The sequence below is a fragment of the Kryptolebias marmoratus genome, linkage group LG3, assembly GCF_001649575.2.
Source record: "Kryptolebias marmoratus isolate JLee-2015 linkage group LG3, ASM164957v2, whole genome shotgun sequence".
Taxonomy (NCBI): Eukaryota; Metazoa; Chordata; class Actinopteri; order Cyprinodontiformes; family Rivulidae; genus Kryptolebias; species Kryptolebias marmoratus.
Window position 1 is genome coordinate 5,435,561 of NC_051432.1, and position 24,338 is coordinate 5,459,898.

The window sequence follows — 24,338 nt, forward strand, 5'->3', positions numbered from 1 at the left end:
ATTAAAGTAACTGAGAAACATCGACATAAAAAATTAAATACCAGAAACTGAGAGGAGCTGAAATATTTAAAGGGTTTTTTATTGAAAGGAGTGAAGTCATGCAGTCGTATCAGCAAAAGATGTCCTGCTAAAAGCAGCTGGACGCAGCAGTGGAAAATAAAATGTGACGAAGTCTCTCCTCTACATGGGGACGCCAGCTGTGGGAAAAAGAGAGAGAAAAAAAGCCCTCCGATCCCCATCTTCAGCAGTATTGTCTCTTGTATACATCTGTGTTCAGAAACAGTCAGGTCAGATCAGAGACAGATCAAGAAGTGGCCCTGATGAACTTGTTCTGCTCAACAGAGATACCAGCTCAAAGAAGCCGTGTTGCTGTTTTGCACTTGAGCCATCAGCTGATAAAAATTCTTCAGGGTTCTGAAGGAACAAATACACCTTTTTAGAAAAAAAAATCAAACAAATTGACCTCCTGTAACGAAGAAGAACTTGTTACTCAACCCTCAGTAGGCTCCTTCATGGAAACATATTAAGTATAAACTCTAGCTTCCAGCATATGGTCCTCTGGCTGCCCCAGGATTTCCACCATGCACCTCAGACAGAACATACAGTCACATCAACATGAAGCTTCCACTTGGTTCTGGATGTCTGCTGCAGCTGATTTACCATCTGGTATTCACAGCTGATGGAGAAGAGGTTTTCAGCTGGGTAAAGAAAGGCCAGGACACAAGTTCATTTTCATTTTCATTCCAGCCACATTTAAAACACAGTGAGATAAAATCACATTTCTTCAGCAGATAAAACAATACTGTCCAAACCCAGTGATCAATTCCTAAAGTCCAGCCAATACCTTAGAAAAAGACACAACATATCTGTGTAAAATAATTGTAATCATAGAATATAGGCTGATCCATGAATCAAACCAGACCAACTTTATTTATAAAGCACATTTAAAACAAACCAATTTACCTAAGTGCTGTGCAGCAAACCCCAAAACAACAGCCATAAAAACATTTAAATTGATTAAAAACAGAAATATTTATGTAAAAAAACCCATACATTTTAAAACCAAGTAAAATATATTCTTAAAGGAGTAATTGACAAAGTATTTAACATAACAGAACCCATTAAATGCAATCAAAAGCCCACAAAAAATAAATGTCTGTTTGAAAAGGGGGAACACTTGATTAAGAACAGAAAGCTGTTTTACAGCTTTGGGGCCACAACAGCAGAGACATCGTTTTCACTTACTAATTATTTTACAGAAATGTTTGGAGGACCAAAATCATCTGTCTTATTTCTTCAGATTTCTTTACTATCAGATTTCTTTAATATAATTTTGGATCAACATAAAAAATATTGGGTACTTGGGACTCAAGAGTACATAGATCTGATTATTATCTGCAAAACAGTACAAATTAAATGTTGTATTAGAGGAAGGTATGGCCCAGGGGAAGCATGTACAATGTGAATAAAACTGGGCCTAAGATTGATCCTTGAGGAACTCCACAATAACGGGCTATCAAGAAAGAGAAATTTTCTCATAATGTTGTTATTTAAAAACAGACTGAAGTTGGGCATAAACATCATTTTTTATTTTAAAGTAAGCAGCCTATAGTTTGGCCTGTAATTATTCAAAATGTTTCTTAAAGTTTAGGCTTTTTTATTTAATCTTTGTTAACTTTGCGTTTATCAAACTGTAGCAAATTTCTGACCATGTTGCTACATTTATTTATGGCAAAGAGCTGTGAGGAAAAAGGAATAGGTGTTAATTTAATGAGGTACTAGCTGAAGCTTGACCACACAGATGTAACTACAATGTGAAGAGCAAAAACCTGTTTTTAAATTGGTACCATGAGGAGATCTACTAGTTTATTTTGGCACAGGGTAAGATGTCTTAATCTAAGGAAAGTTTAAGCTTTAGACAATTTTAGATGACACTGGCCTCAACTACCAAATGCTGCAGATGTTTATTCTTTCCAATATAAATCAGTCATGATCAGTCGAAACACAGCAGCAACATTTCTCCACGTGAACGACTTATCGGCAGTTGTTGCTGCCAAGGGTGACACAACCAGCTATTAGGTTCAGGGGAGCGATTACTTTTTCACATAAGACCAGGTTGTTTTGGAGAGCTTTTTTCCCTTGATACATGAAATCATCATTTAGAAACTGTATTTTACTTTACTTAGGTTATCTTTTGTTGGATAATCGGGAATTGTAAGTGTGACATGATTCATGTTACTACAGCTAAAGCACGGCTGTTTGCAACTTAATGTGTCTAAAAACAATTAATGCCTTTCACCAAGTCAAACCGTTCCAGTTTAGAGCTACTTCTTTATGAGGACAGTCTTCACGTTGTATCTGAATGCATGTATATCGGAGATGCTACTGGTTCTGAACTAGTCTCCCAGGTTTATAGATCAGAGGGAAGACATATAACAAACCAAATAAAAGAACTGGACTGAAAATGGATGGAAAAGCAGCCAGAGATTTAACCAAAACCTGGGAATCCCCTGGAGAATTAACAACAAAAACCTCTTTAGAAATTACAAGCATGATACAAAAAATAAGTCTTTTACACAAACCTGCGAGGTGATATGAGGACACTTTAAGTTAAATGCAAAAAAGTTTAAACGTGTTGTCGGGTCTTTGTTAAATGGGATCATTCTTTGTCAGCTCTGTGAAGGATTTGTATTCATTCAGACCTGATGAAAAACAAACATCCTTTTTCTTTTTAAGGTTGAGCCTTTTCTTAAAGAAGAAAACTGTTTTAAATTAAAGGCTTAGCTTTTTTCTTCAGCACTTTTTTTCCCCTAAAAGGTATTGTTAGATCCATTTGAATTAACACAAGATGAGTTAGACAAAAACAGCATCTTGTTGTCTGAACAAGTCATTTGCATTGTTTGACTTCCTTTGGTTAGTGAAGAAAAAGAGATCACTGAGACAACAAGACTGACATCATTAAACCTGAGAAAATATACCGGTTTGTTCAACATTAGTTTGACTAACCCGGTTAAGTTGAGCACCTGCAGTCGTAAAAAGGTTGAGTCCATCCTAAAAGATTACACTGATCAACTAATATAAGTTACTTTAAAACAAAAATGTCTTACTCTGAATGAAACTAGCAGTCCTTTTTGGATTGCATATTGCCAGCCGCTCTGCACGCCAACGTTTTAAACAAAGATATTGATGTTAGCGCTCAAAAGGATATGTTGGGAATGACTCTCATCTGCCACCGCACCGTATTTGAGCTTAATGTCTGTAAAAATGACTGAGTTAAAGCTGAGTTTGTGTTTGCTAAGTGTTGATAAGCTGTTTTGGCCATTCTGTTGTAGATGTACATCCAGTGAGTACGTTGAGCGTTTCAATCAGATCTGCTCACTGGTTCACAAGAGAGACACACACACGCGCACACGCACATTTGCGTGGCAGAGAAATCAATATTGTCTGGAAAATTTTTAAATGTAGTTTCTTTTAATCAGTAAGTTTTTTGTAACTGTTAGATTAATATTAACCAACCAGAATAAATACTAAGCAAACCTAAACCTAAAAATATTTCTGTTCTGCAAACATATTTCTGTTAAAGTCAATCAAACGCCTGCCTTGATTTTTTTTTTTATTGCTCCATTATTTACATTAGTCACGGCTCCTTTGTGTCTTTTAGTGTTTTTCTTGCAGTTGCATGTGCTCCCGCCCCCATATGTTCCTTTCTTGCTGACACCCTCCACTCACACACGCACACACTCCCTCTCCTTTTGCCCACCTCCCCCCCGCTCTGTCGCGGCACACTTCCTGCCTTGGCACTATACCCTTGAGAGCAGCCCTACAATCCTCTCTCCTTCAGAGAGGGATGCTCGGCAGCCTGTCTCCTCTGCCCGTCTCTCTCCTCTCCTTGCTTCAACGCGAACCTTCTGCCGCTGTAACACAGATGACATCTCCAATTTTTCCTCCATTGTCTCGCTCAGACTCCTGACGACGCGCTCATGTGTGCGGAGTCACGAGGAGCCATCAGGGACAGTGTTTGGTTGTGTGTGTTTAAGTGGTCAGAGGATGCTGTCATGCCAGCGTGGAGCGTAATCGCAGCTTCTTGACGTGCCTCTTTGTGCGTGTGTGTGTGTGTGTGTTCATCTCTGTGCACGCAAGTGTGGCTCTGCTGCTCTCATGTTCATCTGTCAACACATCTTTCTGCAACATGTTTCGACGCACGAAAAGGTAAATGGCAACAATCTGTCAGTGTGCAGCCTTTGTGACCGCTGTGGTGCCCTGCTGTTGTTACTATGTGTTGAGGTTGTTGTGTTTTTCCATGATGTTTCCACGGTCACTGCCAGCTTTCACGCTGTCTCACAGTTGTCTCACTGTCTCAATTTAGCTCCAACAATATGGCACATGTGCTGCTGTGTGTGTGTGTGTGTGTCTGTGTCTTTACATGTAAATGTGTACAAATAATGAGGTCTTCTGTGCACACAGTATGTTTTTACCTTCTGAGTATATGCCCTTTGGGGTTATTGAAGTGTGTTATTTGCTTCAGTGCACTCTGTGTGTGTGTGTGCATGTGTGTGTGTGTGTGTACTCTTATATGCAAAGGCAGTGGACTTGTTAGACATGCATTTATACCCATGTTGAGCTTTATTGTAATGATGCACATGTGCATAAGGATTCTGCTCGCTGTGGTCTATAATTTGTGCACAACTCTCTCTTCGCACACACACACAAACAAGGTGTGTGTGTGTGTTTGTTTGTAGCCTGTGTGTCAGAGATAGCACTGTGAAGTGAAAACAGTATTTTCAGTGTCCAGGAAGGGCTTGTGTAGCAGAGAGCCAACAGTGGGCAGTGATGGAGTGCTGTCTGCCTGGCACTATTCCCCAATCCTCTTTTCTGTTCCTCTTCGCTTCTCTTCTTTGCTTCCCCCTCCTCTCCTGTGTCTGAACATCATCCCTCTCTCCTCTCTTGTGCTCTCCTCTTCCTTACATACCATCTGCACAGAGCCTTTAGTCCCCCCTGCTGTTAGCTGCCCTCACTTCGCCTGATCTCAGGGGTTATTAGCGTGAGTCTTCATTATTGTTCCTACGGTGCAGGAAATAAATAGCAACATGCACTGATATAAAATGAGAGCTATTTGCTTTGCTCGATCTCGGGCAGTGTAACAGGAGCTTATATCTAGCCAAATATTTCTTGAAGGATTATTTGATTGACCCAAACACATAATTCATGTTCATATTTCCAGGAAGCTGAAAGGTTTTAGTGTAATTTCAGCTGAAGTTTGGTTTCTAAGCAGCAGGCTAATTTAAAAGCTGCTTCTAAAAGAACGAACAAAAAAGGTTTTTCACTATTTAAAATAACCCACAAAAATGTGTGATGAGTTTCAGGTACATCTGTAGATTTGTTTTCATTGAGCAGCTGTAAACTTTGATTTGTCATCACTAATATTAAACTAAAAAATGTCCTTGAGAATTATATCGAGCAACTGCAAAATTTACCTACTTTAGCTGTTACCAGGGGGACTGTAAAATCCTTATCAGGAGAAGTACCTGAAACACTGTAACTACAGACCCGAGGAACATCCTACAGGCTGTTCTCTATATCTTTTAAACAATGATTGTTAACGTAAGAAATATGTCAGCATACTTAAAGTAGTGGCTATTGTATTTTGTCCAGTGTCTAGTTGTATTTATGCTTTTTGTGATTCTATTTTATTCAAGATCATTTCATTATATTATTTAAGATAATATAGTTTAGTAATCATGAGCTTTCTTCAACATTTATTCCTATTCTTTTTACCTTCTGCCATCAACCTGCCAGAGACTGCAGATAAAACTTTGCCTGAACACATTTACACGAGGTGCTTCCTGTACTCACAGTGAAGTAATGTGCACCGTCCCCCTTTTTTTTAATAAATAGGCTAAACTTATTGCTATGTGCACATTCATGGGTTGACATTTTTAGTTGATACCTGATCAGCAGTGACTGATAATTCATCTGTCTGGGCTTAAACAAATGAACCAAAACGTTCACCATATTTCAGAACTTTGCAAAAGGATGCTCAGCAGGGACTTTAACAAAACTGTTAAAAATGGTCACAGACTGGTATGAACTTAAAACTTTTTTGAATACGTGCACATTTTGCTATAAACGCAGGTTGCATTAAAAATGTGGAAACATTACCACTGACCCTGAGGTCGCACTTTTAAAACCTAATGACTCAGCTCAGTGGTTTCAACTAAAGATCCGAGCATTTTAGCTGATATAAATCAATATTTTTGACTGAATGTTCAGCTTATCTTGCTGCCTTAGATTAATCCAGTGAACCTGGAGTATGGTTCAAAACTACCCTGGTCAGTTTTTTTTTGTCTAAATAAATTTAACAGCGGTGTAAAACACATAATCTTTGAAAATCTGAACCCAGCAAATATGGATATGGATTGCTTTATTTTACAAGAAATGGTACTCTGTTTTAAAAGCTGCTGTCTAATTTTTACTTTGATTTGTGTTTTAATTGAAAAGTTATCTGCAGCACTAGTTTTTTTTAAATTCTGTACATTTCTTTGTTGGTATTGACCATAATGCTGCATTTAAAATAAAAACTCTTTAAAGGTAGCATCAAAGGTCTGAATTGATCCACAACCTTGTTTAAATACTGTTTACTATTTTAGGTACAATCAACAAGTTAGCAACTTCTGATTTATATTTCTTGTTTCTAAAACACTTACTAAAACTGAAAAATCACATGTAAAGCCTAACAAGTAGTGCTGCTTGGACACCAAGCGCCAAAATGCACATGTTGGATGAGCATTTGCAGTGACAAATGTTTGCCCAACCTTTTTTTAGTGTTATAAATACCATCTTTTATCCTTGACTGACTTTGTTCAGTCATTTATGGTCTCGCGTTTCATCAATCTATTGTTTCTTCCCTACCTTGTTTGCAATCGTGCGTCTGTCTTTTCTTGGCTGGTCGTGGCAATTAAAAGAATAATGCTTTGTGTCCACTCCAAACTGACTGAGCTATGAGAAGACAGTGAAAGTATGAGCAAAATGGGAAACATTAAAGCCTAAATAGAGGCAGAGCTACATGAGGAGGAGAGTGGAGTAGGATGAAAGGCAGAGCCTGAGGTAATGTCTCAACCTACATTTAAGGGTAGCCCACTGGGGTTAACTGAGCCCTTGACGGTAGACTCTTGAGTCTTTCCTCGCCTCCATCTTGCTTGTTTTTGCCACTTCGTAGCAAACTCTGCTGGGATGTTGTTTTGGACTGAGCTTGAAAGACAGACAAACTTGAAGAGAATGAAAGGACTGAAGCTGGAAGACACAAGTCAGAAAATGTTTTTTAGGTTTTCTTGCAAAAAATAAGAAAAAAAAATTAATTCACACATCTGCAGTAATATACTCATCCATTATCTAGAGGATAAATGACCTTGAGCAATGCAGAAGCTATTTCGATCCACTCACATGCACCTCAATATTTTTATATTTTCATAGCGTAAATTGGTATTCGGTACCACTGTCAACAAAAGATGGCTTGAACTTTATTTTAATGATCCCAAATCATTCACTGTCACCTTGTCCTACAGGACATGAAAATTGTCTTATAATTTTGCACGTACCGTCTCTGTTAATGCAGCCGTGGTCTCTGGTCTAGCTTTTTGAACAACCTCAGTATGGGAAAAGGGTTTAATTTTGACTGGCTTGAAGAGCCAATGGCTAGTCCATGTAGGGCTAAGACCAAAGTGGATTGCTGTCATCTTAAAACAAGTCCTTACAAATTTTTATACAAGTCAATTTTGATGCACCTTTTTGCTTTTTTAGTTATTTATTTATTTATTTTACATAGAATTTTGTGATTTTCCAAATGCCAATAGCAGCAGCTAGCTGTAGCAGTTACAATACAGCCTGGGGGGACTTCCAGCAGAAATATCATAGTTTTTCTGCTGAAAGGACTGTGATGTAAAATTAATGATGGTGTGAAAGTTTAAAATTTGATTTAATCAGGCAAATCCCATTATGATCACAGTTCTCCTTTTCTGGGGAGATCTTGACCTGAAGGCAACCTAAACATGTATGTTTTGTTTAGTTTTTTTGGGACTGTGGGATTATAACTGGAGTACTTGGAGAAAACCCACACACGCATGAGGAGAACCAAAAGACCCCAAGGCTAAACTGGGGCTTGATCCCAGGACCTTCTTGCTGTGAGGCAACAACCACTAAGATGTAGTGCTGCCTTATGTGAACACTATAAAAATGTGTTCATATAAACTGCTAAGAAATCTTTGAGATTGAAGTTGTTTTAAGATGGTAGCAATCCAGGTTGGCCTTGGCTCTAGATGGACTAGCTCCGAGCTTGTTAACCAGTTCAAAGAGTTATTTGCAACAGGTAAGATATTAATTATCAATAACCTTTTTACAGAACCCTACTTCAAAAGATCTGAACTATCATACACCCTTTCATGCACCCTACATCATAATGATGGTTCTGATACGCTGACATGCACTGAGTAGATGCTACAATTATCTACTTGAATATTAATGCATGAAGCACACACTCAGTAGCTTTTAGATAACACTGAATGACAGCACCTTCTGTGATGTTTCTGTCATCAGGTTCATACACGAGCTTAAAAACAGGAGTAAAGGTGCATCTCTTCAACAGCAGATGGATTTTATAGATTCCATCATATGAGCAGCATTTTCTTTTATTATACTAAAGCTATGGAGGTTCACAGAGAAAGATACGTAGCATTAAACACAGAAACTGCTCTCTGTGTTCTACTCCTGTTGTTTGTACCATGACAGGACCATCTGTTACTGGCTGGTGTTCAGACTAGGTTGAATCAAAACACACAGGCTGTTTGTGATTTATTGCAATGGCATGAAAACACAACGTGTCACATACAGTCCTCAGCTGCCTGACAACAGGGGACGCAAGAAAATTAGATTGATTCTCCTAAACCAAACCATTTTCCAGATAATCATGAAATGTCTATTATTATTATTATTATTATTATTATTATTATTATTATTATTACGTTGAAAATGATGAAATCATTAAAAAACAAACAGGTTGTAAAGCTTTCGACTTCAGTTGGCTGAATGATTTCCATGACAGCTCCAGTACATTGATGTGTGTCAGACGGGCAGGTAATGACTTAATAGGTTGACTACTGTGGGAGGCCCCTTAGGACAAAATACATTCTTCTTCTTCTCATATACACCATCAAACCCTCTCAGTTACACCATCAAACTTTCTCATATACACCATCAAACCTTCTCACATACACCATCAAACCCTCTCAGTTACACCATCAAACCCTCTCAGTTACACTATCAAACCCTCTCACAAACTACACGTTTCCATACATACACTAGAGAGTTTGATAGCATATTTAAGAGGGTTTCATGGTGTATGTGAGAGCAAGAATGTTTTTTTTTGTCACAAGAAGCCTCCCATATGACCATTGTCCTTTGTTTTATTGTGAAGAAAATACAGACAGTCATACTGATTTTCTGTAGCTGTTCTTTAGGTGCAACTTGCAGGTTAGCAACTCCAGAGACTTAAAAGTGACAACAAAGACAGTATGTCTTAAGTTTAAAAAGAATCTAGAAATGGACTGCAGTTGCATTTACAGCTGTTTTAATTAAGAAAAGAAAAAATGCAACAAATCTTTAGTATGGGGAAGCACATTTGAGCTAGTTTAAGTTTAGCAGCAAAAATGTGGATTCACCCAGGAGTTTTGAGATTGGGAAAATTAAAATTGCAAATGTGCACATGCATAATGAACCACAGCCACATAATTATGAGCCTGATAGACATCAAAGAGACCACAGAGAAAGAGAAGTAATGCTCATCACAGAGAATTTGTTATGGTGTCAGAACCAGCAGACAAATCAGCTGGTGTGTAACTCTTACATTTACAGAACTTTAACGTTCGCTATCTATTCAACACAGCAACAAAGCCGGAGGAGACATTTTAAAACAGAAATAAAGATTACCTAAAACAAAACCTAATGTCTAAAGATTCAGTCATATCACTCACAGGGAGAGTAAATCAAGAGAGAAACAACCATTAATGAGTAAATATTACAAGAGTTACAGCACCCAGGACTGCCTCGATTGACTTGTATACCTCATCGTCTCATCAGTAACTCTTCCTCGGTGTTGTACTCTGGTGTCTGAGGAGGTCGCTGCTGATGGAAGCACTGAAGCACTACCTGCTGTCAGTCCGACATCTGGTTCTGGCTGCTTGATCCGATCTGGATCCCCTACTGGGTATCACTGGGTACATCACCCTCCTGCCTCAAAATGAGCAACACATACAACTGTTTATTTTTCATTTTATTTTATTTTTTTGCTACTGACCTGGTAGTAAAGTCCTCTTTTAAACTACACAGATAGGAAAGAAACATTTGTAGAGCAGGAAAACTGTATGTAACCATCAGACTCAACCAACAAAATCAATGTTAACTAATACAAGAACTAACATTAGAAAAAATAAAAAAAACAATTTATTCACACCTGCAAACACACTCCCTTTTACAATACACAGCTTAGTGAAGTGGAGACACCACCTTCCCTCCTTCCCCATTCAGTTAGCCTCTATCTGACAGGAACATAAAGATGTGTAAACATTTATTTACCAAACAACTGCAAATTTGTCAGTATTTTAATTATTTTTTAACGTAATATTTTTTTTACATTTAGGTTTAAGCTGCAGTCTCACTGCTGCTTAAGCCCTAATTGATTCTGAATCCGAGTGAATTGTCAACAATCATATCACTTTAATGTTTGTCAGACGTGACTGATTCTCCTTTATGCAAATAGGGATTTCTCACAGGAGCAAGTGTTTTTTCTTTTCTTTGAGGTGAAGGCTACGGATGACTTGCTGCTAATGAGATCACTTTGTGAATAAAATGAAACATCATTTTGTGAATCAGGAGCACTTTTCTGGTCTCCACACACACATTTGCTGCAAAAAGCAGTAAGTGGATGTAAAAGGCCTGTTTTGTCTGACTGTCGCAGCATCCTGCTGCGTCATTCTGCCCAGGGATAAACTTTTACACCTTCAGAGGACATCTAACACCCGCAACCAGAATGAACGAGCAGATTAGAGCAGACGTCTGGCTGTTTGTTGTGCTGCTATTGGATACCATGTTAAAGCCCAAAGTTTTCACATAGCTGAAAACAGCAGGCTTAGCAACACTTTGGCATTTTTATCCCCATGATGGCAAGCGATCATGTAATTGCCTCTGCGTCTGCGTGTGTTTGTTTGTCATGAACCACTGGTTGGATGTTAATGAAACTTGTAAAAAGTAATCATTGGATGTTCATGTACCACTGATTATCCTTTGAAGTCAACCCAATTCAGACAGCCACCACAGCCAACTGACCTCAGTAAACACAAATATGACTATAATTGTAGATATTGAACTAAAGTTTTGTGTGGTAGTAACTGAGAGTCATTCCCAACACAAACTCCAAGTACTACGTATTGCACAATGTGTTTGGTTAACATTTTCGCAGTAACTTTTTGAGTCAGTCCTCTCTGTTAGCAATTTTTTTTTTCATTTTTACTGAAACTTTCATTGGATGCACATCAACAACTGATTACTCTTTGGACTCAACCTGATTCAAGATGCCTGCAACAGCTAGTCGACCTTAAATTTGACAAAAAGGGCTGTAACCCATCATTTCTCTGCAGAAATGATCTTAGTTTAAAACTGTCCTGAAAAGGCAGTGAGCTGACTACATTTCCTTAACAAAATGTATTCATTGTGTAGTAATATTTTCATGAATTTGTTTGGTGATCATTTGAAATATTTTATATTCTGAACATATTATCTGTTTGCCGCTGTAGATTCCCAGCCATTCAAGGCAAATGTTAAACAAAAAATAATTAAAAAAACAAAACAACTGGACTGTTAAAGTTTTGCTTCCCATCGAGGGAACTTTTAATATTTGGGGATTTTCTCTTTGGTAGATATGCTGAAATTAATGATCCATTATCTTTCCGACAGTGTTTCTCTTTAAATATTTACGTTTCACTGTGTTTCCAATGTGAACCCTGATTTCATTATAGTCTCTCCGGCCTGACTGCATGAAATATGAGCAGTTTTGGTGTGAAAATGATCAACTTTCCAAACAAACATGGTCAGAACTTGACTCGCTCTGTTCGAAATTCATAAATATAGCCAGTGATAGCTTTTATTTTTACTCAGTTAGCTCTGTTATTTTTTAAATTTCTTTCATTGGGAAAACGATCCTATCATTTCCATCATTTGTAAGAGGAAACATTTTATTAGGCTACTTCATCAAAAGGGGACAGTGCACCAATTTCTTTTTTACAACCTCTAGATAATGAAACACCCACTGATTTATTCACAGCTCAGTATTTAAAAGCATTTTTTTTCTCACCTCCAGCTGATAACTAACTGTGATGAGTAATTTATTTTTGGTAGAATATGCTTAAAATTAAAGACCCAAATGGGAACAAAACAGTTAGCAGGTTAACTAAAGACAGGGATCACAGTGCAGTTCACAGAAATTATAATTCACACAGTTGTTGGCCAACCATGTTTTTGGGAATAATTATTAAAATTATGCAGCCAATAGGCTCATTTTTGTGTTTGTTTCAAACATCACTTTTAAGAGGATGTGATTTCAGCTGTTTGAAGTCGTACTGCTTGTGCTGTTTTAGTAATTGAACCTGCCGGTCAGACAGGCTGAATCTCAGTCATGTGATGATGACACTGACCTCCTGCATTAGTTAACCTGAATCCAGTCAACCAGGTCCAAGGGTAACTAATCTTAACTGATAAGTTTATGATAACTTCAGGTCCTCAGATGTGAAGCTTGTTGTGAAGCTCCTCTGTTTGTGTATTTACAGCTCCAGGCCTGAACAGACGTCACTGACAATTTGCTTTTTGTCATTCAGGCGTTTAGTGAGTTCATTCCAAAGCTTGCTGTCCAGCTGAGTTGGCTAATCTAAAGGCAGTTCTCTCTGCTTGTCAATAAGCATGTCTGTTATTCAGCCAACTAGTTGGTAATTTAGGCAGTCGGCCTAAATGCTGTTAAATAAGTGAATAAGTTTATTATGTGCTGAGCTCTTATCTAGGTGGTGTATTAAGAAATCACAATATAAAAACGTGTCTTTTTCAGTTACTGAGTTAAGGTCCAGCATTCCTGGAAGAGACACATATCGCCCGCCACATTTCAAGCCAGAGTTTTAGACTAAAACCATCCTATGTTGAGAAATGGCAAAGTTGTAACCATTTGGTCAAACCTTGAAAAAATTGTTGTTTAATATGCAATATTGTGAGACGTCACATTCAGAGTACGTGTTGTAATTCACTCTCAGCTCAAGCCGCATCAAATTTTAGCTCAATATCTGTAATTGTGACAGAGTTATAGTCCTTTTTGTGCTGGGTAAGTAATGTTACTTAGCTCTGGTGGCCATCTTGAATTGGATGACTCCAAAGGTTGATCAGCTGAGGATGTACAGTGATTACTTTGAGAGTTTCATTAAAATACATCCAGTGGTTCATGAGATATTTTGGTAACAGACCGACACGTGGATGTAGATTACCGCCCACCATCGACAGGCAAAAGGCAAGTGATAATAAGCTTTTTTTTTGTAAACTCGTAAGCTTTCCTAGTCACAGCTGGAATGTTTTGCTTCTTTAACGCTTTGCAATATGTTCTTTTAAAAGACCCTTTTATCCAAAATGACTTACAAGTGAAAAACAATCACAATTTGCTAAAGTAAGAGATTCAGGCTTTTGCAAATGAGCGTAAGTTAGGTACGTATTTCAGGAGTTGCTTTCCAAACAGGTAAGGTGAGATTCTTAAAGGCAGAGAGAGACGTTTCTGCTTTGACAGCATTTGGTAGCTCATTCAACCATCGTGGAACCACAGATGGAGACAATCTGGACTGAGACCGCCCCGTGTGTATGAGGTGCCATGGTGATTACAGATAAACAGCAAGCATGTGCACGCACGCACGTGCACGACAAGGCAAGACAGAGTAGCTGGGGGAAAACGATGGCTGGGAACACGGAAAACAACACTCAAACATTCCAGGCTAAAACAAGTAACAAAAACACTGACAGCTAAGAACAGAAAACACTGGCAGGAATAAAATATACAGAAACACACTGATAAAATAATCTGAAAAACACAAACGACCAAGAGTTCAAGCAGAAAAGAACTAACCAACCAAACTCAAAACGTGACAAAAGTTAGTAACAGACGAGAAAATCCATGTTTTCTGTAGCAGCTCCTTACGCTTCTCGCACTTCCTCTAATTTTATTTTTAAAGATCTTGCAGATATCAAAGTCTTTCTGAATTAGTAAAATCTTTCACACCAAAGGTTGCAAATTAATTGCTTAGTTACAGTGCATTCGGGGACATTTAAAAAAAAGGATTTTGAGTGTCTGTTATTGATCAAGCAGAAAATAAGACGATTCTGATTACCTGCCAAGCAGACGGTTTATTCCAGCTACTTAATTAAAATGATCATGGGATTCAAACAGCTCTTTACTTTTCTCTCTTTTACTCTCAGTGTTGTCATTTTTAAAGACAAGCTATGTTCTCCTTGTTTTCATTGGGAATAACACCAATAGCTTCTATTTGTGTCCCTCTGTACCACTTGGCTTAGCAACAGGACCATGTGACTAACACCTGCAGCCACCCTTTACATCAAAATGAAAGTGTTGTGTTTTCCACCAATTCTCAGCTTTATCTTCATTTATCTCTTCTTCTATCATTTCCTGTTTTGCAGCGGCTGTTGCCTTTTGATCTGTGGCCCGTTAGGATGATTCAGCCATCCTCTCAATCTACTTCTAAATTCCTAATGCTTGATGAATCTGCCCACATGGCTCGATTTGGACACTGTCCCAAGTTTGGGATCAGTCCTGGTCCCAGTGGATGTTTTGGATTGTGGCAGTAAGAGCAATGGATGTTGAGTAATTGGATGCGCTAACAGGAACCAGCCTGTCTGAGCAGGGCAGCTTTTTAAAGGGACAGCTTTTTGTCCCATTGACTTCCATCCCATTGTCAGAAACGTACTCAGCTTTAAGAAGCCCTGTTGTAACCTAATGTGTCCTGTGTACACTGTGAGCCAGCACTCTTAGAAGAAGATGACTTTGCTGACTGAGAGGCAAACACACGCACCGAACGTACACCCAAAGAGTTAATCATTTTCTAGGTGAAACATATTACTATTCACAGACGCCAGCTCTCACCTGTCGCAGGGTAATGTGTGCAGGCAAATGGATAATCAGCTATGGTTCACTGTCACACACAAACCCAACATACACAAACAGTAGCAAGAGAAAACACATGTAGTTGCTTAGTTCCATAATGTCTACCAGATAACTGAACTTCTCAGTGAGAAATGGCTCACATCTTTATCTGTTTGTGTCCAACAGAGATGTTCCATTTCTTTAGTTTTGTTGGGGAGATGAATGCTGACAGTGTGGGGCAATTTAAGCACCAAAGCTGTGTCGCTCTCTTAAAGTTTCTAAGTTTAGAGATGTGTATATGTGCGATAGACTGATGGCCTGAAGTTAGTCAAAGGCCTGCAGAGGGATACTTGCTCGTCAAAGCCTCTGAACGTGTCATTACGTCAGATTTAACCTCAGATCCTCCCACAGCAGGCTGTCTGGAACGGTGCAGCCAGTGGCAAAACTGTCATTAGTGGAAAAAGTGGAGCACAGACGCACTGTAAGTCACATCTGTGTCAGTTTGACTGATTCCATGCGACTGTGTACCTATTTTATGTTGTCTCTCATAAAGTACTGTAGATTTATATACTTTCAATGTGCTGAGCCAAAAACGATTTGGAAGCATCTTAAATATCCAGCTTGTAGGATTATGTTCTCTGGCAACATTTGATGGTGGGAGTTTGCTTCATCAGGTAGACGTCCAAGACGCAAGATGCAAACGGGTAAAATGATATTTTATTTCTTTATTTATTTTGATAAGCAAAGCTTGAGTCATGCGGAAATAACTTGTCATTTGAAGCAGAGCAGTAGTCAAGGGACAGGCAGAATTGTTCAAAACTTCACAGACAACACAAGTTTGTCACAGATCAGTCAAGAAATAATTAGGATTAGACAGAACCAAAAACACACACCAAACAGTTGGATCGCTTGAAACTGATTTACACTACAATTTAGTAAATAATTGAAAACCAGGGGTATGTATACAAGGAGAGAGATAAACGATACAGTGCAAGTGTGAAGTAATTGGTTCCCTGGAAACTGGTCCAAGACAAAGAGGCAGGAAGCAAATTTAATTGAAATGCACCAGAAAAAAAATTATAGGATATAAACAAATTTTAAAAAACAAAGCTGAGGTGTGCATTAAGGAGAGGACGAATAAAAAGTTGAAAGTGAAAGTGAAAACTGAAAACCATGAATTTTTATATACACTTTATTGATTAGAGAGAATTTTGTTTTTGCTGTAGTTTTGTTACAGTGGATCCACAAATATGAAAAGATGTGACTTAGTGTATTTTGCCTCACACATTTTTAAGTTATAACAATGTTTTTGGGTTCTGAATGGGCTTACCGTCTGGTGATACACAGCAGAGACTCTGTTCCCGTCCTGAGCGATTGGATTGCATTCAGAAAGCACTTAAAACAGATGTGAATGGCTTCTATGTGCACTGAAAATATTTTCATGCACACCACCTTTGTCTGGTTGTCTGAACACAATCTGTCCTGTAGGACCTCCTGAACTGACGTGAGCCCACACAAGCAGCAGAGTTATTACATGGACATCTCAGGGTTAAAAAAGTCTGCTCAGCTACGAGCTGATTAAAGATAATTAAACAGCCATCCTTAGGAACATTCTGAAGATATGACTTGTTTTGTTTTCTTTATATTTTATATTAAAGTTTTAATGAACTGCTTTTCACAAACCTTCTCAATTAAAATGTTTTTCAGGGTTTTTTTTTTTTTATTGGAGTAGATTGCAAGAAGCAGTGTTGTGAGTTTCTTTTTATTTGTTTTGTTGCAAATGTTTTTAGAGCTAATTGGAAAAAAGGTCATCACCATAAGCTACAGTATAATGTGCTGTGCCAATCACTGTGAGTAGTTTCAGGAGTAGGAGGCTATTTCGAAAAAGTACAGGGCTGACTATCTACTGGGGAAATCAGCAGTCTTTGAGAACAATTTGTGAGAATATTTGGCTTTTTGGACGGACTGGGAGAGTTTTCAGAAAATCAGATGGACAATTCATTTAGCCAAGACAAGGAACTATCTCCAAAGGCAGTAAATCTGAATAAGTAATCTTGTAAAATAGATCTGAATAAAAACATATTGACTGGAGATTTAAAATAGATTGTCTAGGCATTTTTGGGGGGGTTGATAGAATCCACTCAACTCAGAGGAGTGGTATACCAAATCTGCAAAGAACTACTAAATAAACCACAGAAGAAAACATTAACACGTAATGCAACAAAACTCAACTGTGCTATCTGTCATCCACTGCCTGGAAAGTGTCACACCCCCTGAATATCATCGATCAGAAGCCTCAGCAGATAAATGAGAACTCTTGTCCAATCAGTGGTGGTGTTACAACAACGACGCTTGCTTGGACAAAGATGGCTGCGCCCATGGATCGACAAAAATGATCAAAAACAAACTTGGGGAGGAAGAAAATTGCCATTTTTTGCGACTAAAATTACATTTTACATTGATATACAGATTGGGGCTAACACAGGAACTCTTTTAGGCAAACGTTTACAAAATATTTTTGGTCAATTATTAAAAAGTAGCCGGCGAAAATGTGGCTGAATGAAAGTTTTATACGGCGATTTTCACCTGCTGCCAGCTGCTTTTGAACCCCCTGAGTGAGCAGCATGAAGGCTCTGTTTCACTGTGCTGCGAAAAAGTTGGCAAACCGTATTTATGAGGGAGGTCCCAGGATGTCTTGCAACTTTCACAGGATTCTCAACTTGCTTGTGAGTTTCAGGGGCACACAGCCTCATCGCTTGAGATTTTCCCACGTTCAAAAAATGAGTGCACCAACTTTTCTTTCAAAACAGTCATAGAATAACTGTAGATGTATCCAACTCGCCTCAAAGTCATCTGAATTTTGCTGCTGGTGTATCCGACTTGTCTCAAAACCACCTACGGGGGAGCTCTTCTCTGAGCTGGTATAAAAACCACATAATAACAAATTAATAGAAAAGTGGCCTAAATCTGCCTTTCTTCATTTCTAAAGTGTCCCCCAGTACAATAAATCATAAACGTGGGGGCGGCTGCCAAGGTGGGTGGAGGTGGACAACAAAATACAGAACTTCTAATTATGAATTTAATCTGTTCCAACGGGTGATTTGTATATTGATTTTTGAGATAGGCTACATCAGGCATCAGGCCTTTATGTCGCCTCATGTTCACCTAATTAAACACAAAGGTGATGTTACGTTCACAGTGAAGCTGTGCCGAGAACACCTGACGGCTTCCAGACCACTGTATAATGCTAGAACATCACAGTGGTTCTCAAACGTGTCATCCCGCTCCTCCTCCTCCTCTTTGAAGAAAGAAACCCAACAAATTTAAATTCAATATAGGTCAGTATTATTGCATATGTAAGGCTCCAATGAGTCTATTTCTACTATGTATTTTATGTTTTTTAAAAGACCATCCTTTTTCATAAGGTCACACTTGCTTTATGAAAAAGGATATTTGCCTTGAGCTTTTCATGGGTATTCCATTCTGGTTTCCAGTGATGTGTGTGCAGCTGTCAGAGAGGCGAGTTGTCAAGCCTGAGCAAAAGGTCTAACACACGAAAGCAGAGCTGTGAGGAGGAACAGCAGGAGGTCCAGCTACCTGACACATTTTATGCTGTGTGTTCCCTTTATTGCAGAAATGGCCTCAGAAATCACTGAACATATTTTCTTTCTCTTCTACTTTTCAGGTCAGAGGAGTAAGACATAGTAACAATCTGACAGTCAATGTTTCCTTCAGATGTACAGGTGCTGGTCATAAAATTAGAATATCATGAAAAAGTAGATTGATTTCAGTAATTCCATTTAAAAAGTGAAACTTGTATATTATATTCATACATTACATACAACTAAATACTGAGTGCTGTACATGCTCATACTTTTCATGTTCATACTTTTCAGTTGGCCAACATTTCTATAAATCCTTTGTTTTTATTGGTCTTCAGTAATATTCTAATTTTCTGATATGATGAATTTCAGATTTTCATTTGTTGTCATTTGTAATCATCAAAATTAAACGAAATAAACATTTGAAATATATGAGTTTGTATGTAATGTATGAATATAATATACAAGTTTCACTTTTTAAATGGAATTACTGAAATCAATCTACTTTTTCATGATATTCTAATTTTATGACCAGCACCTGTACTTCCTTTAATAACTCCCGGTCCGACTTTATGAATAGAAGCTGTGTCGGTTTAATCTGTTCGGCTTTATTTAGTTGATATACGATCAGCAGGATTTATTTTGGTGTTATCCCCTTTTTTTCTTTTTTGTTAGTTGTCCTTAAGGCTAAAAGGACAGTGTGGAGTTTGTGAATGTTTAATCAAGCCTTTTACATTTGAGTCAAAACATTAAAAGTTTTAAAGTAAAGCAAGAAAATTTCAGTTTACCGGAGCAAAATTTGTCAGGAAATTAGCTGAGCGCACGCTGTAAATGTTCAGTACCAGTGCACAGTGTGTACTGGCAGTGAACAGCTTGCAGGGATGCGTTCTTGCAAACAGTGTCTTCTCCTGCTGCTGCCCACTCCTTCTCTTGTTTGGCTTTGTCCTGTCATGGTTTTTGCATTCTGGGAATGTTTCCTCGAGATGACCTGGATGTTACAAACCCTTTGATTCCTGCAAAACGAATAGAAAAAAAACGTTCATTTCCTTTTGCACCTCTTGACAGATTTAACCAGACGCAGCTGACACTATCACACACACACACACACACACACATAGCTTATCGTCCACACAATGCTCCATGCACTGCTGACCCCACTGAATCACGCTCAGTCTGAGTGACAGCTCCACACGCCTCACTGCTACTCCTCGACACACACAGATTGAGCCCGCGTGATGGATTACGCAATGGATTATGATGGATTAGAACTTGGGCGTGTGCTCAGAAACACAGAAACTGTTCACTTTCACTGCAGGGTGACGTCATTCTTTTCGGTTCGGATTCAGCCCGAGGGTCATCGTCATTATTTTATGCCTTCAACATCACTTGTCTGTTTTCTCGCCGCGCGCTTTGGTGAAAACAGAAAACAGTTGGATATGTCACTGTTTGCTTTTTATAAGTGTGACTCTGAATGTGTTTCCATGGCAACATTGTACATTCCTCCTCGTGCGCTCTCCCCTTTTTTTCCTTGGTCTTCATCCCTCTTCACTTTGGTCATTTGATTCCAAAGAACCTTGTTTTGGCTGAATTCAGATCCAGTCAGGTTTGAATGACTTAGAGGAAGGTATCTTGTTTTTAGTAATGCTTTATTGTTTTGTGTTCAGAAACAATAACGTCTAAGTGCAAGACAAATGCACTCAGATATGATTACATACATTAAAACAGAATCAGGAATCACAGCAAACTGCACACCAACATTTTACTCTTCCACAAACAAACGTGAGTTCTTAACCAAATAGAGGGAGGATGAGGCCAGTGTAACAGTGAGACAGTGATTTAAAGCCACTATCAGTTTTTCAGTCATGTCAATCTGCAGGATGGTAGTTTAATAATTTATATATATACATAATCTCAGCTGCCACTTCATTATTTAAGACTATTACCAGCTGTTTCATGTTTTTGGTGGCAAATGACCATGTCCAAATGGCTGGGACTTGCAGTGAATTAAAGTTTATTCACCCCAAATCCTCTAGTTGGGAAACCCCTCTTATGAAACAGGCTTCAGGTACAAAAACATGTGCCGCTGCTAATCCTGTTAGCTGGGGATTTTTATATTCCTTAATTTTTACCGTTCTTATGGATCAGCATGGAGGAGGATGCACGTTTTCTGGCAGTAAACCTGAGTTCACTCTTGACCATAGCCTCCATTTTATAATCCTTTCAAAATAAACTCTGAGCCTGAGTGTTTTGTTGTTGTTTTTTCCAAGAGGGGAAATGGACGGTCGAAAAATGCACACCAACTGGAAGACCACTATTAGAAAGCAACTTAATGTGTCACTACCAGGTGCCAGTGTAAAAAACCAACCAAACAAACAAAAAAACTAAAAAGGTAGAAGACAGAGAGAAATGGCTGTGACCAATCCATTCATTCTTTAAATTTTGCCCAAACTTTACCTAAACTTCAAATATGTGAAAATCATTGCCTTTTCCTTGCAGTTGCTCAAAGAGTAAAGAAAAAGTCAAGATTAATCTTTTCAAAACTAGTCTTTTCATTTGCTTTCAGTAATCTGAATTTCAGTTGTAATTCATTTGCTTTCAAGCGGATCTTGATGCCCACCCACGTCATGTGTGTCACCCATGACGTGTGTCCTCATAGTTTGAAAATAAATGAAGTTGTAGTTTGACCTTTTCTGGCATGACCGGCAGCTGGAGTATCGAACAAAGAGCAGCCTGCCTGTTAAGCCTTTGTTACAGTACAAATGCTTTGGGCAAAGATGCCCTTTTGCAGAACTCATTTAAGATAACAATGTTGTAAAGCAAAAAAGACTTCTCCCTTTATGGGAAGATTAGATGGCCTTGCCCTCAGGAGCTTTCATTGTGTTTCTGTCTTCAATTGTCTAGCCAACCGTGTGCTCTTTAAAGGGGACTTACAGGGGGAATAATGTTCTTGACTTCATACGTTTCAATTATTCATAATTTCGTGAGTTCATTTTGGAAAGGGGAGAAAAGAGGATGAGAGCTGAGCAGGAAATGATGTTCAATGGGAGAACAAAATGATGGATGAGTTATCAGAAGATGAAGTCATTTGTTGAGATAAAATAAGGTTGAAATCATCTAAACAAGGCTGGGATTAAAGCTCCTTCCCTGTTAATATGTGATTAGACACTGAAAGTAAATCATTCATTACCACTTCTTACATCTGTGAAAGCTTAGAGCAGCTGTAATATGTGATGAATCGTGAATCAAAGCCTAAAGAAATGTTCTGGAGTCGAGCTCGTGCAGCATGCTGAAGTTAGTCTGCTTTTGATTGATGAAGAGCAGGCAGATTCTCAAGACAGGAGGTGAAGAAGTGAAATAAACTGTCGATTTCAGCAGGTAAATGAGTGTAATTACCGGAGAGGACAGGTGACGGGCTGGCATAAACGAGGTAACTGCGCATGGTTAATAACGTTTCGCTTTTTGCTTTTGCTCTCTGCTCCTATTGAAGGAGCAGGAGTGAAGGATGACGTGCAGCCACTTCCGACCCTCTCTGTCCAAAGCCTAATGCATTTCCCTTAAATATTTCAATATATTCCCCCTCGGTTCTGCAAGGCTGAGTACAAGCCCTGGCGCCCACAGCGGCACGCCGCCACCAATAAATTCCTTCTAGAGATTTGACGTCTCAGAGTGTGAGAGACACTTACTGGAGAGTGACATCAAACAGACACGGAGATAAAGGAGGCAGGCAAAATGTAGGAGGAATTCAAGGTGGGGGTATAGATAATAGATTTACGGGTTTTCACGCCGAAGTGCATTAAACAACGAACCTGAATTGCGTGGCTGTCTGTTTGCATTTCTGTGTGTGTTTCTGTGATTTACAGTATTTCCCATGCAGATTTAAAGGCAGCTGATGCAACGAGATGAAAACTTGGTGTGTTTTGTCAGTGGTTCTGCTCAGCTATATCGGGTCTTCTAGGCACACTTACGAAGCTCACACACACACACACAACACACTCTTACACAGAAAGGCATAAAAAGCCTCTGAGCAAACCCAAGTTGGTGCATGAAAACAACACCTGAACAATCCATTTCCCACTTTATGAGCTGTTATGTAAGACAATAACTCGTGCTTGTCCCTTGTGAAAGGGTCCAATGACACATCCTGTGGGACTGCAGCAGCATGTGAAGTCCTAATGGTTCAATCATTTCAGTTTTTCATTTCGGTGTACCTGTCCTTCCTGGCCCCGGTCCTCCTCTCTGTCTTCCCGCCATCTCTCCTGTCATTATTTTCCAGAGCAGCAGCTGTCGAAGGGATGAACCTTGAGGAAATAAAAATCGTTGTTTTTGTTTTTCTCTCTCTAGTTGTGCAGATGTCAATAGAGTCATGTAGCACGCGCAGACAAAGACAAACTGTGCTCCAAATAGAATATGTTCATGCTTACACTGACACATATTTTTCTAAATGTTTAATCAGGATGACAAGAAAGGACATGTCACAGCACAGACTGTATCGACCTGGGGGTCCCAGCCTCATCAGTGCCACTTTTCATCTGTCAGCTGTTGATTGATTTCATGAAGATAAGTACCTGATTGTTTGTTTTTCTCACTGTGTCTAGTTGCAGAACCAGTAACCGGAAAAGCCTCATCCTGACCAGTACATCTCCGACCCTGCCGAGGCCGCACTCCCCCCTCCCTGGGCACATAGGTCAGCATCACATTTACTTGACTTTAAAGATAATCTAAACGTGGTTAAAATTATAAGCAGCTTACATCCATTATCTGTAGACATGAAGTTTATTTTCTAAGCCATAATACCCAAAGCAAATATAAAAATACAACAATCTTTAAACCTTGGTGTGACAGTGATGGACAGTCTGAAATTTGAACAAGATGTGATGACATGGCAAATAAAAAAAAGAGTTTAATTTGTTTATATTGTAGGGATCTGGGTTTTTAGCCCCGCCTTGGGGCGGCTCCTCTAGTTCCTACTTTCACAGGTGATCTAGATCAGGATAATGAAGACTGCCAGTACTTAAGCCTCCAGTTGAGACCAGACCTTCGCTGGAGCATCGAACCTCCTGGGTTAGATTCGCAGCCAATGTTTTCTAACCAAGTTTGGTAACCTTTTGACTACGTTCTCTATGCCTCTTGTTTATAGATTGTTTGCCACGTCATGGAGTTACGGATTCACGGGTACTTACCTCAGGACACTTGGATACTCACCTGGACAGGATAACTGGCTTGTCAACTCCTGGATCACCTAAACGCCTCCTTCATCTCCTCCTCGCCGCTGGACACCTCCTGGGCCTGTAAGATCAAAAGAACAATCATTAAACCATCTTGCAGTGCTCAGCTGATGGTAGGATTGGTACCCGAGACTCACCCTGTTCCTCTTGTTTTCCAGATCCCACCCCGAAGCACGCACTGTATATATTAGTCACCCTGTAAATAAACACACTTACCTTCAGCTGTTGTCTCCGTGTCTGGTTTTGGTCTCGCTCTCTGGACAAGATTACCCTGCGTTCCTGTCA

General features: G+C 39.0%; 1 protein-coding gene across 4 annotated transcripts in view; it reads left to right on the plus strand.

Annotated features, from left to right (window-relative positions):
- mast1a (microtubule associated serine/threonine kinase 1a) overlaps window positions 1–24,338 on the plus strand; it is a 110,224-nt gene that overhangs the window by 22,963 nt on the left and 62,923 nt on the right. For 3 of the 4 annotated variants that reach the window (XM_017430492.3, XM_017430495.3, XM_017430493.3), the window contains exon 3: window positions 23,424–23,512. In XM_017430492.3, coding sequence (XP_017285981.1) covers window positions 23,424–23,512 — 89 coding nt within the window. Of the gene's footprint in view, window positions 1–3,734; window positions 4,210–23,423; window positions 23,513–24,338 lie in introns of those variants that run through there. The other variant, XM_017430494.3, reaches the window with a different exon arrangement.